This window comes from Heterodontus francisci, chromosome 6 (genome assembly GCF_036365525.1).
Source record: "Heterodontus francisci isolate sHetFra1 chromosome 6, sHetFra1.hap1, whole genome shotgun sequence".
In the NCBI taxonomy this organism is placed as follows: domain Eukaryota; kingdom Metazoa; phylum Chordata; class Chondrichthyes; order Heterodontiformes; family Heterodontidae; genus Heterodontus; species Heterodontus francisci.
In genome coordinates this window covers 30,951,610-30,969,022 of record NC_090376.1, presented here as the reverse complement: position 1 = coordinate 30,969,022, position 17,413 = coordinate 30,951,610, and the positions used below count along the sequence as shown (strand labels likewise).

Below are 17,413 nucleotides of genomic sequence, written 5' to 3'. Positions count from 1 at the left end.
TTTTGCAAAACTGTAACAATACTATTTTTCACTATTGAAGATAAAAACCCCATGGCCACTGCCATGTTGATTATCCCCAAATTTCCTGCTGTTTATTATTATGAATTAATCTTGCAGAAATAACATAGTTTCAAACACAGTCTTATACGTTGAGATTGCCCTTCATGTCATGTAGCATTACCATGGTGCTGAGTGGGATAGATTAAAAATAGATCTAGCAGCTCAACACTGGGCATCCATAAGGCACTGTGAGTCATCAGCAGCAGCAGAATTTACACCACCACAATCTGTAACCTTATGACAGCCCGGGCTGGATTTTACCAATCCTCTAGAGATGGGCTGGGAGGTGGTGGGTGGGGCAGAAAATGGCAAGTGCCCTCCGGCTTCCTGACACCATGGAATTTTATCAGGGACAGGGAAGGTTGAGGACGGCCTTCCCACCCAGAGGCCAATTGAAGCCCTTAAGTGGCCAATTAAGGGCCACTTAAGGGCCTCTTCCCACTGCCACATGGCGAGGCCACCCAATAAAAGCTGGTGGCCTCCCTGTGGGCTAAGTGTGTTGAGTACCTTGTGGCCTCCGGTGGCAAGGGCTGTCCCCTCGGGAACACCCTCTCTGCCCTCACAACCCCACTCCCCCAACTGGAGTCTCTCTGACTTGACCCTATGAGCCCCTCACACATACCTTTATCCCGGGGCCTCCTCTATGCTGGCTGGTCGGGGCCTGCTGCTGCCCCTGCATTGGCCACCCCCCCCAGTGGCGCTGCTGAACCTGGAGAGCTGCTGGCTGGTAACTCTTGGAGGCAGGCAGTTGATTGCCTGAGTGCCAAAAAATGTGGCGGGGGACCCCAAACAGCCATGTGGTGTTGTCCCTGGCTTTCTGGCCTGGCGTCAGGTCCCTCACTGCGGGCACAAACTTCAGCCCCATATATCCCTCACTCCTCCATCAGCATCCAACTAGGTGACGAACACCGGTTCAGTGTGGAGTGTAAAAGAGAATGCCAGGAGCAACACTCGGCACGCATGAAAATGAGATGCAATCTGCTTAAGCTACAACACAGAACAGCTTGCATGCTATACAGTGGAAGCAGTATGCTATAGACAGTGCTACCAATCTCACAATCAACGGGTCAGGTCAAATCTATTGTCGTTCTACCACATCTAGTCGCAAATGGTGGTGAACAATTGAACAACTAATGGGAGGAAGCTCCATGAACCTCCTCCTGAAGTCCCCACCATTACAAATGCCAGTCATCAACAGGCCCTGACATCATCCCAGTTGTTGTAAAGACCTGGGCTCAAGAACAGGACACGCCTGTAGTCAAGCCGTGCTATGAAACCTACAACACTGCAATCTACCTAACAATGTAGCTATGCCCTGTGCGCAAAAAGTCGGACAAATCCAATTGAGCCAATTACAGCCCTATCATACTTTCAGGCCCAACCATCTTTGGCTCTTTCATTAATGAGCTTTCCTTCATTATAAGGTCAGAAGTAGGACTTCACATCGTTCATTGCACAGTGTTCAGTTCCATTCCCAATACTTCAGATAATGAAGCAGTCTATGCCTCCATGCAACAAGATCTGGACGGCTTCCAGGCTTGGGCTGATAAGTGACTCATAACATTCGCACACACAAGTGCCAGGCAATGACCATCTCTGACTAGAGAGAACCTAACCACCTCGTGTTAAGATTCAATTGCATTATCACCTTGTCAGAACTGAATCAGAATCGACAGTGATAGACTGAGATATAAACCTAAGTGAATTTAAGAGAATTGCTTTCTTGGAGGAACTGAAGGGAACTCTTTATTTGTAATTATGTTTATCTAATTTTATCACTAGCCTTGGTGAGCAAATGGCATTATCATCATGAGTTACCCACCTGGGACAGGGTCACTAATGACCAGAAACTCAACTGCACTAGCCACATAAATGCCATGGCTACTTGAGCAGGTCAGATTCTGGGTATTCTGCAGTGAGTGGCTCATCTTCTGACTAGGGATAGGTGCAACACAGGCATTTGACAAAATTATTGACTCAGCCACGGACATGGGAATCTGTATATAAAGTGTATAGCCATTTTAATGTCATCAAGACACTATCCAATTTGGAACACATTTCTCCCTATAAATAAAGTAGCTAAGCATACAAACATCAATGGAGAACAGCACATTGTATTAGCTATCTAGCAAGCAAAATGGTATTCAATGCCAATGCAAATTACCTTTGTTGACAGAATAGAGCTAGCTACACCATGTCATGGGATAGTATGTGGACCTTATCAGATGACCTCTGTGGATTCACACTGTGTCAGGAGTGCAAATATATCCAATAAACCACGAAATTCAAGGAGAGGATTGTTATTGTGGTTATTGAAGTGAGGCAGTAGAAAAGCAAGAAATAGGAAGACAGACTATTTAGCACATTGCTGTTTGTCACAAGACAATTTAACCTGTGGTCAATGTTTGTGCAACTTCTCCAGCTGCTCGTAATATGTGTCTGAAGACAGATAGCCAACAAAAAGGCAGCAATCTCTAAATCAGAAGAATTTTATAGGATGGAGCAGACAGTACTTCAGAAGAGTCATGAAAAACAGAAAAGCAGAGTGGGACAGGAAAGGACAGAGAGATTAATGGTAGGTAGCCAAGACTAGTTTATTCATCTTGACAGGCTGTTAAACAGAATCTCTCAGGGACAAAATGTAATTTGCTCACCAAAGCTAGTGACAAAGATAAACGCAGTTGCAAATAAAGAGCTCCCTTCAGCTCCTCCAATAAGGCAATTCTCTTAAATTCACATGTCTATATCTCAGTCTATCATTGTCGATTCCAATGCAGCTCTGACAAGATAATTATTAATAAAAAGCTTTTCTGCAAAACATTAAGTGGTTGTTACTGCATGTATTATTCAATTGCAAACTGTTTAGTCACTATCTGTAAGATTGTACTCCAGACTAACTAATTTATGTCCAAGCCAAATCTCTTAGCTGTTAGCAAAGTTGCAGTTATAACATAATGTAATTACATGACACAGACAACTTTCAAATGACATTGGCCACTCAAATTATCTGCCCACAAACTGGATAGTAAATGATGCACATTGTAGTTACTGATCTTTGAAATACTTTTAAATTGTGTACCTTAATCCAATTCACAGCAAAAAGATCAGTTAATGACTGTTTCTAACATGGTCATTGAAACATAATAAATTTTTACTATGTCTTTCCTGAAAGTTTTTAAAACTGCAAATGCAGCATGTATTTTGTTAAAGAATCGTAGACAGTTCATCATAGATTAAAGTTTATTAAAGTTATCCATTACATTGTATGTACTAACTATTGTATATGGGTCAGCAACATCCTGTTTTTCACCAATATCACACAGTCCCAATACACCGTACTCTTGTATTCATGAGGAACTTACAGTGCTGACTTCTGGATATTCCTTGGATTTTCTTGCCTGTTTTTCCCTCAGTACAAGTTCTGGAACAATATGATTCCAAATGGATAGCAGTGGAATTGTGACATTTATATAGAAATAAAAGTCCAGAAACTTTCAACATGTCACTGAGCTTGTGTCCCAAGTGAAAGTAGAGTGTGCCAGAGCATAGAAATCAAGACATTCCCTAAGTGACTTTTGCCATTTTAAAATGAGTTTACATAACACAAGTTTTAAAAAAATAACCTAGCTGCTAAGTTATTTTAAAACACGAGGTTAAAGGCTCAGAGCAGGGATGTCCAACCTTTTTTCAGTGGGGGGCCATGTTACAATTTTTGTGTTACATAAGGGCTTGTTAATAACAGCTTGTTATTCAATATTTTTAAATATTGTGTTGTGCTTTAAACCAATTAAACAGCTAATTACTTTCACATTATATTTTACTCTTAAGAGGCATGTGATTTTACATTAAAAGGTAAACTGGAATTCAAAGTAGTTTGAAAAAATGTCAGGTAATTTATATTATATCATATAATTTTGTTGCTGGTATCTTTTTATTTTAGTTTTATTTTATGCTCTTCTTCTAGTACCATGGAGTTAGCGCGTACACGTATAGGAACACCATACTATTTATCCCCTGAAATATGTGCGAATCAACCATACAATAACAAAACGTAAGTGTAAAATGTGTTGTCACAAACAGCTTGCATTTATATCGTGGTCTGTAACAAAAACTGGACTTTGTTGTCGAATCGAATTTTGATTTGGTGCTCATTCATTTAACACTGAAGATTAAAAATGACTGCAATTCTGGTGCTTATACCATATTGGAAGTTTAATCAATTATAGGCTGGAGAGAGGAGTAATTCAAACTTAAACAATGCTGTCATTGTACATGACTGACAATTCCTTTTAAATTTAAATGGTCAAATATTCAGAATCCAGAAAGCTCTTGATAAGTCATTTCTAATGTATAAAAGAGGAAGTTTTGTTAAAATCATGAGTCAACATGGAGATTATTTGTATCCACCTGCAACTTGTCGAGGCTTCTCACAGAGCATGGAGACCATTCTGTCAAGCAGGAAGTGAATGGCCAGATCCATGAGCAGGGCAGTGTAGCCCACCATGGTAACTCACACTGCTATCATCTTGGCAGAGTAACTTGAATGCTGAGACGCAATCCCAGGAGAGTGGCACCGGCTGTCCTCTTTCAGGATGAAAGCATGCCTGCACACCCAACATCCACTCTGCCAGTGATCTTGTCAGGAACACACAGCCAGCTGGGCCAGTCCATGCCAAGAAGTTGCAACCGGTAGTCAGGTCCTCAGGGTCAAGAGCTGCTCAGGATCACCTATCATTGTGATCTGACATGTTCTCCAAGGAAGCTCAACAACTCTGCACCCCTCAAGCTGTAGCCACTGGGCATACACCACATAGGAGCACTAGGACAGGTAATCGAGCACAAAAGATGGGCTCGAGGGGATTGCTCAAGGGCAATTCTTAATTTTTCTAGTTAACTGTTATTCAAATCTCATAGGCATTGTTGAAGTTAAGTTTATACTTTCTGCATTGGTGCTGGTGTTCATATTGGTAATCAGTTGAGGCCATGACTCTGGAGGCTTGATAGAAGGAAGCCAAACTGATGGTGGTGATAAGGATTGTGCAAATTGTAACTGGTTGTAACTGAAACCTCATTGTTATGTGAACTGAATACTGTAATCTTGCACATGCCTCCATGAGTTTACTCCTATTTTTCAAAGGCAAATTGATACGTACTCTAGTGTGACAAGGCTAATTATGAGCAGGCTGATGGCGGGGGGTGGGTGTGCATAAAATTGAGTGGGAGCCGGTGGGGGGGGTGGGGGGTGCGGGTGGTGTTGGGGGGCGTTCCCAACCCCCTATTGCCCCTGCTGCAATTTTCCGGGGGCGCGGCAGCAAGAAACGACCCTTCCGCCCCAGGTCAATCAAGGCCCTTAAGTGGCCAATTAACTGCCACTTAACGGCGTCCTCCCGCCGCTGCAGGTATTTTACCCTTGGAGGCCAGACAGCAAAGGCCCCAAGAACCCCGCCTGGTAAAACCAGGCAGTCTTCTTGCGGGCTGGGGATGGGCCCTCCTGATCGGGCACCCTGTGCCTGACAGAGGGCTTCCCCCGAAGCCCCAACCACCCCCACTGCACAACAATTCCCCCCCCCCCACAACAAACCAACCCTCCTTGCCTCGCCAAGGCCTGGCTGATTGTCCTCGGTGAGGCCCTAAAAACTTACCTGAGTTCTGGGGCCGTCCTTCCTGTTGCCTCTGATGACTGGGTGTAGTCCCAGCAGTGGACATCGTTCCCAGTGGCACTGCTGGGACTATGAGCTGCCAGCCCACTCAAGGAAATGGAAGTCCTGCCCAAGACCAATTTAGGGTCTGGGGAACGAAAAATCCCAGTCTGGTTTCCCAGGCCCGGCAAGCAAACAATGTTTCATAATGGAGTTCTTAAAAAAATTGAAACACATCATACTGTCCGTGTTCGTAGGCTAAGTACACTTTTCTGACTAGAAGTTTCTCTGCAATTTCCCTTAAATCCATTACGTCACTAAATCCACTTTCTTCCATCTCTACAATATTTCCCATATTTCCCCTTGTCAAAACTCTAGTCCATAACTTCACCAAAGCTTTAACTCAACCAAAATTCTGCAGCTCATGCGTCCTAAACCTCATTAAGACCCACACATTCCCATCACCCTAGTTTTTCCAAGTTTCACTGGTGCCTGTGTCACAATTGGTTGATTTCAAAATTCCCATCCTTGTCTCCAAATTACTTCAAAACTTTAGGCAATTCTACCTTAGTGATCTGCTCCTGTATTACATCCTTGCACGCACCCTCCACTAATCTAACATCGAACCTCTCCTCACTCTTCACTTCTTCAACGCCACCGTTGGTTGCACCTATTTCAGCCACTTTGTTCTTGTATTTTGGAATTCTCGACCCAGCCCCTTCTGCCTTGCCATCTGTCTGCTTGTTTAGATAAGCCTCTTCGAAAACCCTTCTTTTCAATTGTTCCTTAATTTCTCAATCCTAGCCATCCTATTTCTCTTCCCTTTCCTCATGCTCAGTGTCAAATTATCCCCTGTGTTGAAAGGCACTCTTCCATATGAAAAGTGCTACATAAATGGAAGTTTCAGTTTTGGGAGGCTTTTTGAGGACAAAAAATTTAGATTCAAGAAGAATAAGAAGTCACAAATGCATCTGTAAAGGCAATGAGGCCTTTAAGTCTTCATCTGTTGTTAATAACTGTTTGATTCTACATACAGCATGTAAGTATTATTTTTTTATTTATTTAGAGATACAGCACTGAAACAGGCCCTTTGAGTCTGTGCCAACCATCAACCACCCATTTATACTTATCCTATATTCCTACCACATCCCCACCTTCTCTATATTCCCCTACCACCTACCTATACTAGGGGCAATTTATAATGGCCAATTTACCTATTAACCTGCAAGTCTTTGGCTGTGGGAGGAAACCAGAGCACCCGGCGAAAACCCACGCGGTTCACAGGGAGAACTTGCAAACTCCACACAGGTAGTACCCAGAATTGAACCCGGGTCACTGGAGCTGTGAGGCTGCAGTGCTAACCACAGCGCCACTGTGCCACCCTATTTACATAGGCTCTGCTAAAATTAGAGTGTAACATTCAGAATATAGGCAGAAGCTGTAATGTTAGAGTGTGAAGATGCTTCTATGTCATTGTAAAGGTACCTTGCCTGTTTGAATAATGGCAAATCATATTTAAATGGAATATGTTTCAGAGAGAGGCACAATTTTAATGTTATTCAATGAATTAACCCAGTTTCAAATTTAATACCTTAAAATGTGTACACAGTAAGTCAAGCTATATGAAAATCCTTGTTGGAATAATTCATAACTAGGCCAAATTTTGTAGTGAAGAGGAGGCACAATCTGAACACTATTTATGCCTCAGTATAACCTTTTGTATATGTAAACTCTCTTGCTTTGTTGTGCATATAATCATTTTTGTTTTATTTTAGTGATATTTGGTCTCTTGGATGTGTCCTATATGAGTTAGCCACTCTGAATCATCCAGTAAGTACAGTAATCATCAGATGCAATAGCAAAGGTGCATTCTTAAGGGCAGCTTAGTGCAGTAGAAAACCAATATCCACCATAAATTCAAGAATAAGAGTTTTGAGCATGTATATGTAAATATATGCAATGTATCAGAAGACACCCTAGTAATACTCACCTATCTGGGACAAGGTTTTAAATAATTTTACTTTACCCAGATTTGGCTGATCTTCAACAACCGCAACCATCTTTCTTTGTGCTAGGCATGACTCCAGCAGTGGAGACTTTTTCCCTGATTCCCAGTGACTTCAATTTTACAAGCAATCCTTGATGCCACACTTGGTCAAATACAACCTTGAAGTCAAGGGCAGTCACTCTCACCTCACCTCTGCAGTTCAGTTCTTTTGCCTATGTTTGGACCAGGACTGTAACGAGGTCTGGAGCCAAGTGACCCTGGTGGAAGCCAAATTGAGCATCAGTGAGCAGGTTATTGCTGAGTACGTGCTGCTTGATAACACTGTTGACAACACTTTCCATGACTTTGCTGATGGTGCAGGAATTGGCTGGATTGCATTTGTCCTGTGGTACAATTTACATACAATTGGACAACCTCTGAAATTTGGAGCACCATAATTTGCAAGTTTAGATGGATTGGAGTGCATTTCCACAGGGGTTTTCTGCTAGTCCTCCATAACTTTGGAAGAGTTGTGTAAACTTTAAAAAGCAGCGTAAACACTTGTGGTGAACGAGCAGGGACACCCCATGGATATTCACCCCACACTGTACCATGGAAAGTGTACATATCTGTGTGATAATGCTCCAGATTTTGAAGTAAAGCAGAGTGGGACTTTTTGCAGCTCATCTAATCTTTTACATTTGCCTATTTGTACCCCATGTACTGGGCAAGGCTTCAGATTTGCATTGGTGTCACTGTCATCCCTGCTTCTGGGAATACGCTGTGGTAGCGGGAAGATGTTGACCCTCCCTCCCTATGCCTTCTGTTGCCATTTTAGAAGCCCTCCCCACTCCCATCCCATCTCCAGAGGGCTGGTAAAATTCAGCCCAATGGCTCTGACTGCCCTTATGTATACCATTTGTATGGTGTTGTCAGCATGATTGTAATATTTTGCAGTTAAAAACTAATTTGTTTCCTAGATTGCATGACCTGTACATTTTATTCTAGAAACATATAGGTGAGGCTGAAACAATCTCATAGTATAATTTATGTTTGCTATGGATAAGTCCTAATAAGATATTATGAAATGGCAGTGCGCACTGGATGCAGCAAACGTTATAGCCGTTGGCAACATCCTGGCTGTAGTGCTGAAGATTCATGCACAAGAACTAACCGTGCCTTTAGCCAACCTGTTCCAGTACAGCTACAATGCTGACATCATTGTCCAGGCATGTGCTGACCACAGGACAAATGCAATCCAGCCAATTCCTGCACCATCAGCAAAGTCATGGAAAGTGTTGTTAGCAGTGTTATCAAGCAGCACGTACTCAGCCATAACCTGCTCACTGATGCTCAATTTGGCTTCCACCAGGGTCACTTGGCTCCAGACCTCATTACAGCCCCGGTCCAAACATGCGCAAAAGAACTGAGTTGCAGAGGTGAGAGTGACTGCCCTTGACTTCAAGGTTGTATTTGACTAAGTGTGGCATCAAGGATTGCTTGTAAAATTGAAGTCACTAGGAACCGGGTAAAAAGTCTCCACTGGCTGGAGTCATGCCTAGCACAAAGAAAGATGGTTGCGGTTGTTGAAGATCAGTCATCTCAGCCCCAGCACATCACTGCAGGAGTTCCTCAGGGCAGCACCCTAGGCACAACCATCTTGAGGTGCTTCATCAATGACCTTCCTTCCAACATAAAGTCAGAAGTGGGGATGTTTGCTGATGATTTACACAGTGTTCAGTACCATTCGCAACTCCTCAGATACTGAAGCAGTCCGAGTCTGCATGCAGCAAGACCTGGACAACATCCAGACTTGCTCTGATAAGTGGCAAATAATACTTGTGCCACACAACTGCCAGGCAATGATCATCTCCAACAATACAGAGTCTAACCACTTACCCTTGAGATTCAGTGGTATTACCATCATCAAATCCCCCAATATCAACATCCTGGGGGGTGGGGGTCACCATTGACGAGAAACTTAATTGGACCAGAAGTGTAAATAATGTGGCTACAAGAGCAAGTCAGAAGCTGGGAATTCTGCGGTGAGTGACTTACCTCCTGACTCCCCAAAGTCTTTCTACCGCTTAGAAGGCACAAGTCAGGAGTGTGGTGGAATCTTGGCTGAATGAGTTCAGCTCCAACTGTGAAGGAATCCGGCCACAATATGGGTTATAATGTGAAAAGAGTTATTTTCCCATGAATTAGGGATTAAAAATTAAATACATGATTAATCTGCCTGAAAGCTTAAAAGAAGATCATAGGCATGTCTGTGACAATCACGCTGTAAGACCCTGATAACACAGGTTTTATAAACAATCACGTAAGCTACCACAGTGTACAAATTGATAACATGGATTTCTGCAGATGGACCTACGTCACTGTCACCTGAATCCAGGAAACTGAGTTAGAATCTTAAAACATAGTTGGGTGACTAGGGAAATTGACCAGCATTTGCACTTCCAACTTCCTGCTGGCTCAGCTTTTCTTAGAAATTAAAGAAGGTGGATCTTAACCGGAAATTAACCGTTATACAGCCTTATTTGGGAAATAAGGGGGATGCATCTACTTGCAAAAAAGGTAACCCCCTATATATAAAAAAAATCGTTATGCAGCTTAGAAAAAGAATAAATATTGGAACTACACAGTGGATCTTTAGATTCATTGGACTTGCTCCAACGTGTCTCACAGGGGTGAGGCCTTATCTGGGGCACAGGTATCTCACTAAAATTTGTAGCCTTCTACTCAGGGATTTAAGGTAAATGTTACTTTAAATGTTGATGGATATCTTAAATATTTTCTGTAACAATATTTATAAAAATTGGATTTTCTACTAGAAACAAGATTACACTTTATTTCTTTTCCTAGAACTATTAACGTTGCAATTGACAGTACCACCAATTGTGAATTGCATGTTCTGTTCTTTAATAAACTTCTATATAATTTAGAACTTACGTTGTCTCACATAGTCTTCTGTATCACTAACTCGAGAATTTGTCTCCGTACACTCTTTGGTGGGGAGGTACATTACTGAGGAGAGATCCCTGGACGCTTATATTATCCGGGTTGTTATAATCTGGCTAAAAGGTGTTAAAAAGGCCACCTGGAGGATGGTAATATTCTCAGCTGGTTCCTTTCCTTTAGGGAGAGTTAGATCAGTTCTTCAGATCCATTCAAGTGTTGTGAGATCTCTCTTTCTCAACTTTATGTCAGAGTGATTATCTGAGAAGTACGTCAGATATGGGATAGCCCCAAAAGGGGATAGGATTATAATCCACTTCAATTCATGCCCCATGTTGGGCTCCATTCACACCCTCCACCACCGGCGCAGCGTGGCAGCAGTGTGTCCCATCTGCAAGATGAACTGCAGCAACTCACCAAGGCTTCATTGACAGAACCTCCAAAACCTGTGACCTCTACCACCTAGAAGGTCAAGGGCATCAGGTTCAAAGGAATACCACCCCTGCAATTTCCTCCCCCAAGTTAGCCACCATCCCGACTTGGAAATATCTCGCCATTCCTTCATCGTTGCTGGATCAAAATCGTGGAACTCTATATGTAACAGCACCGTTAGAGTACCTTCACCACCACCTATTCAAGGGCAGTTAGGGATGGACAAATAATGCTGGCCTTATTAGTGATGCTCACAAACCCGTAAATGAATAAAACAAAACGAAAGAAATGCTGGCTTTGCCAGTGACTCCCACAACCTGTGAATGAATAAAAAAAGGCTCATTTTGATTTCACAGATCGTATGCCAAATACTGGAAAATATGGATTTGAGTTCCCCAGGCTAATGAACAACAAGTTTATTCCTGGGTTTGATTTTGTTGTTGGTACATTTGTTCCTACTAAAACCCATGTTTTACTCCTTAATTGTGATTTCTGGGCATAGGGATGTAAGAGAGAGTAAAAGTAGAATTGATTTCAGAATGAATGTAACAAAGACAATAAATAAAAATTCAAACTTGGAAGATTGTTTTTAATTGTATCTTCATCACTTTATTGTGAAAATGATTTCAGTAATTTTTTTCAGTTTGAAGGCAATAATTTGCATCAGTTAGTGGTGAAGATATGTAGAGGTCGCTATGCCCCGATCAATCCCAGATACACCTATGACTTGAGGATCTTATTGGCCCAGATGTTTAAAGTTAACCCCCGTGATCGACCATCCATCAACTCAATTTTAAAAAAGAAGTTCTTGGAAAAGCGTATTAGAAAATACCTAAGCCCGGAGGTAGGTTTCTGTTCTTTTAAATTTTATTTGGAGTATGAATTAATTTCAGTCCACCTACAGTAAGTTTTATCTAATGTACCTTTTTAAATAAGAATGTGAGAGAAATAATATCACAGTGAGTGAAATCTTGTTCCTGATCTTCATTTTGGTCATATTTCCTGGCTGTAAAATAAACAAAATTCTTTGTCTTTGAATCTTTCCAAAAAAATTGCAGCTAATAAAAGAAGAATTTAGCCATACAGTCATTCATAGAAAGAAGTCACCTCTACTGAGACCTACTGCAGCTACCTCACGACCAGGTAGAACAAGGCTGATCTTAATGTTAACCATTAAAATAAAAGCAAAATACTGCGGATGCTGGAAATCTGAAATAAAAACAAGAAATGCTGGAACCACTCAGCAGGTCTGGCAGCATCTGTGGAAAGAGAAGCAGAGTTAACGTTTCGGGTCCGTGACCCTTCTTCGGAACTGACAAATATTAAAAATGTCACAGGTTATAAGCAAGTGAGGTGGGGGTGGGGCAAGAGATAACAAAGGAGAAGGTGTAGATTGGACAAGGCCACACAGCTGACCAAAAGGTCATGGAGCAAAGGCAAACAATGTGTTAATGGTGTGTTGAAAGCCAAAGCATTAGTACAGAAAAGGTGTTAATGCACTGAATATTGAACAGCAGCAAGTGCAAACATGAAAAAAAACAGTGGGTAACGAAACTGAACAAACTAAGATGAAATGAAATAAATGCAAAAAAAGTTGTAAAAAATGTAAAAAAGAAAAAACAACTAAAAATGAAAGTAAAATGGGGGGCTGTCATGCTCTGAAATTATTGAACTCAATGTTCAGTAAGGCAGGCTAAAGTGTGCTACATTGGGGAGACCAAGCGCAGACTGGGTGACCGCTTTGCGGAACACCTCCGCTCAGTCCGCAAGCAGGACCCTGAGCTTCCGGTTACTTGCCATTTCAACACTCCCCCCTGCTCTCATGCTCACATCTCTGTCCTGGGATTGCTGCAGTGTTCCAGTGAACATCAACGCAAGCTCGAGGAACAGCATCTCATCTACCGATTAGGCACACTACAGCCTGCCGGACTGAACATTGAGTTCAATAATTTCAGAGCATGACAGCCCCCCATTTTACTTTCATTTTTAGTTTTTTTTTCTTTTTTCTTTTTTTCTTTTTTACATTTTTTACAACCTTTTTTTTGCATTTATTTCATTTCATCTTAGTTTGTTCAGTTTGCTTACCCACTGTTTTTTTTCATGTTTGCGCTTGCTGCTGTTCAATATTCAGTCCGTTAACACCTTTTCTGTACTAATGCTTTGGCTTTCAACACATCATTAACACATTGTTTGCCTTTGCTCCATGACCTTTTGGTCAGCTATGTGGCCTTGTCCAATCTACACCTTCTCCCTTGTTATCTCTTGCCCCACCCCCACCTCACTTGCTTATAACCTGTGACATTTTGAATATCTGTCAGTTCCGAAGCAGGGTCACTGACCCGAAACGTTAACTCTGCTTCTGTTTCCACAGATGCTGCCAGACCTGCTGAGTGCTTCCAGCATTTCTTGTTTTTATTATTATTAATGTTAACCATGATGGGCTCTACAGATGAGCTATGCCCCACTATTGCCCCTGTGAAAAGGAGTGAAAAGTCATTGGGGGTAATTTTGACTTTGTGTGACAGTGTAGAATGAGTGATAGTGGATCGGCAGCCTGTCTTACATTTCTCTTTATTTTGATTTCCACTGATTTCAGGAACAAAGCTGTAAAACTGAATTCATCTTAACTACATCTCCGGTTGCAATTTAGTTGCTAAAAGAATCTGGACAGCCACTTATGTATTTATTTTTGAATATTGGCACATGTCCTTCTTTTCTCAAGCTATAAGCTCCTGCTTCCCCTATGACCTCTTTGGAACATGCACACACCAGCTGGGAGAATAACAAACTACCTCCTCTGGGGTTTCTATCAATGCTGCTCTTGAACAGCTAAGAGGACATAGGCAAGAATGGTCCACTTATAACTCTGTTTCTGTTTTAGGAAGCAACTGGCCTGATCTTTAATGCATCAGTGCAGACTCAATGGGCCGAAGGGCCTCTTCTGTACTGTATTATTCTGTGATTCTGTGATCTAAGTAACCCCTTTTATGCTGCCATGCCTGAGATTGATAACTCAGCTGTCTGGTGAGCTCTGACACTACCCTGTGCCCCATTGCTCTACACTGCTGTGCATTGGAGCTGTTTTTCATATAATGCCCTTTTAGAACACAACTTGGTTTGCCATTTACTCAACAGTAAACTAATATATCAGCTTCAGAACTTTAGAAGCTTTTGGAAAACTTGATGTCCAAATTGATTTTATTAATTTATGTGGGTGTTTTCACAAAACTAGGAATTGATATATTAAAATTTACAGCAGATAGCTTGGATATTGGGAATTTAAGAAAAAATAAAGTATTTTCAATAATTTTTTTTATTGTGGTCTTTACCCTCAAGCTCCAAAGATTCAGAAAGCTAAATGTGAAGTGAAGCGGCCACCAAGGCCACTGATGAATAAAAAGCAATCACCAGCTCATTGTGAATGGAAACCGTTAGCGGTGATCAACAGGTCAAATATCAAGGTGTGGTATAATGAATATGCTTGTACTGACATGAAACTTACTCAGATACTGAGTGTATTAATTATCAGAAACTGTCGCTCTCTCAGACAGACAGGAAGGGAGGTGGTATGGTGGAATTACCTAGTGGAATTTCCTGAATACATCTCATATACATCTAATACAGAATCCATATCAGACAGGTCTTATTTGAGTTTTCTCTTTTCCCCTCTACAACGCCAGTGAGTATTAACTGTCTCAGTTTTGCTCAGTTGGCTGTCTCTCTTGCCTCGGGCTCAAGCTGCTGCTCCAGATCTTGAGCATATATAGTGAGCTGATACTCCAGTGAAGTGCTGTTGGAGGTCTGTGCTGTCAGATCTATCGACCTTTGGATGAGATGTTAAACCAAGAATATAGCTGTCTGTTATGATGAATTCAAGAAAAAAAGAAAGACATTGGGATGAATTTTACCGGTCCTTGACGCCGTGTGTTGTGACGCAGTGGCCGGTAAAGCTCTGCAGGGAGAGGCCTGCCACGACCCACAACATTGAGAAGGGCCCACCGCACATTACCGGTGGCAGAGGGACCTCAGTGCGGCCCCCCTGGCGGTGGGCCCTTCATCTCCATATGTAAAATAACATTAATGATATTCAAATTTACTTACCTGCAGGCGGCAGCCGTCTCATGCCGATTTTACGGCCTCTGTTTGGCCTTCGGAACTCTGCACAGAGTTCTGAGGTGAGAACCTGTTGGGAGTAGGGAGGAATAAAATTTTCAGGGTGGGAGGGGTGGAGGAGTGGGGAAAACAATTTTGATTGGATGTGGGGATGGTGGGAAGGGGTTGAAGGGCAAAAGATTGAAGGTGGGGGAGAATGTTCGGGTATATGAGAAATCTATTGTTGGTCATTTCGGGCAATGAAATGACCATTGGGAGAGTTGGGGAAGGGCCTCCATCACTTAATTTTCTATTTAATAAAAATGACAACTGATGTCCCTTTAAAAATTAAAATTAATTGTAAGGACTTAAAGCCCTTTAAAAATGGCGCCGCGGCGCTGGACTCCATTGCCGGCGATGTGGTGGCCGCCCCTACACGTCATCGGGGGCGGCCGCTCCACCCCCACCATTTAAATGAGCCCCCGCGCGAAATAATCACTGGGGCTCCTTGGCAGCCCTTCCGTGTCAGAAGGCCACTGAGTTGAAAGCATGCCACTGAGGAACGCAGCGTGTGATTAAAATTCAGCCCATTGTAATTAAATAGTGCCTTTCACGACCTCAGGATATCCCAAAGCACCTTACAGCCAATGAAGTACTTTTAAATTATAATCACTGTTACAATGTCAGAAAAGTTAGGTGGATCTTAAATATCCATGCCAATACTTGAAGAATTGCAGGAAGCTCTCCCATTGTCCTGGTTAACATTCCATATTAAAGTAACATGATCAGTTCATTCAGCTCATTGCTGTCCATGGATCATGCTGGGTGCAAAATTGTTGTCATGATTGACTACAGCAGTCACTACACATTGTATGTGAAGTGCATTGGTTTTAGTTTTTTTCAACACTATTAATACTAGCTAGCTCTTCCAAAGCGAGACTTTATGTGTTCACTAAAGAGGATACACACTGCTTTCCATCATCATAATGCAACAGCGTAGTCTTTTTTGAGGTGGAAGTTAGACAAAAATTACTGCCATTGAGAAACTCAAAAGATAGTTTGTTTTATTTCATATGTGTATACGTTGTGAATGTAGGGTACAAGTCTTATTAAAAATAAATCCATAAAAACAGTTTCCAATTCTATAAAATATTTTCTTTAGCAATTTAACCATCTATCAGCGGCAAAGCCTGCATCTCCCAAGATCGAAGGACAATATGGACACTACCATGGTTATCTAGATTACATGGAGAGAAGATCAAATGACCACATATCTCCACCTATGCCTCATTATAACTACCTAATTGAAGATTACAGACAGAGAGTGAATCGTGATCCAATTCAGTGGTACACATCTGTATTCTGTTCCAATTGTATTTGTGAAAAAAATGAATGTTTTTTGACCATTAAGGCTAAAATCTTTGGAAGCAAACATTTTTTGTGCAGTTTTTTTGTTTTGGAAGCCAACAAAGTACAGTAGTCCATCAGTAAATGTTTCAGTCATCATTTTCAGCAGATTCCTAACCATTGAATGAGCAGTTGACCAATATTTTCTTAAAACAACTGGAGCTGTTCCACTGATAAATGATGGGGAGAAGCCTGCTGGGGAACTAACTTCAATATAAACAAAGGTGTCCCTCACATTTTTAGCTCCTTGCCTTTGGGAAGCCAGTGACTCTGTGAATGGAGGATAGTGGGCAAGAAGCTGTGCTATACCATTCAATGAAGTTGTGACCTGGTACTTTGACATCTATTATATATAGTATTAATTTCTGAGGTGAATATTTATAAAGTGAAATAATGTACATTTTCACAGTTTAATTTGCTAATTATGAAATGAAGATAATGCTATTTTATTGAGATCAGAGAGAACAATTGAAACCAGTACTGTGGGAAACCTTAATAAATATCACTGGATTATGTTTGTTTCAGGCCATATGCAGTGCATGAAGAATACATTCAGAGAAAATTGGAAGCACAACGGTATAAAATAAAAGTGGAAAAACAGTTGGTAAGTGGCTATATCGAAAATTTGATCACAATGAGTTTTTTCATGCTTTTTAATGAAAAGCATCTTTATCATCTGGATTTGCTGTATGTATCCCACAGGGAATACGACCACGTTCGTCAGACCTTTATGAATATCAAGTCCAGAATCCGGACATGCAGGATAGACAATGTGTTGAACAGCAAGCTAAGAAAAACGGTGCAAGAGATGAGGTAAATCACTTGATGTATTAAA

The 17,413-nt window shown here is 41.6% G+C and overlaps 1 protein-coding gene across 3 annotated transcripts in view; it reads left to right on the top strand.

The window, feature by feature from the left end:
- LOC137371219 (serine/threonine-protein kinase Nek5-like) overlaps window positions 1-17,413 on the top strand; it is a 76,883-nt gene that overhangs the window by 31,424 nt on the left and 28,046 nt on the right. For all 3 annotated transcript variants that reach the window (XM_068033413.1, XM_068033412.1, XM_068033411.1), the window contains exons 7-14: window positions 4,025-4,111; window positions 7,475-7,529; window positions 11,723-11,923; window positions 12,138-12,222; window positions 14,416-14,540; window positions 16,334-16,518; window positions 17,104-17,182; window positions 17,281-17,391. In XM_068033413.1, coding sequence (XP_067889514.1) covers window positions 4,025-4,111; window positions 7,475-7,529; window positions 11,723-11,923; window positions 12,138-12,222; window positions 14,416-14,540; window positions 16,334-16,518; window positions 17,104-17,182; window positions 17,281-17,391 — 928 coding nt within the window. The remainder of the gene's footprint in view (window positions 1-4,024; window positions 4,112-7,474; window positions 7,530-11,722; window positions 11,924-12,137; window positions 12,223-14,415; window positions 14,541-16,333; window positions 16,519-17,103; window positions 17,183-17,280; window positions 17,392-17,413) is intronic.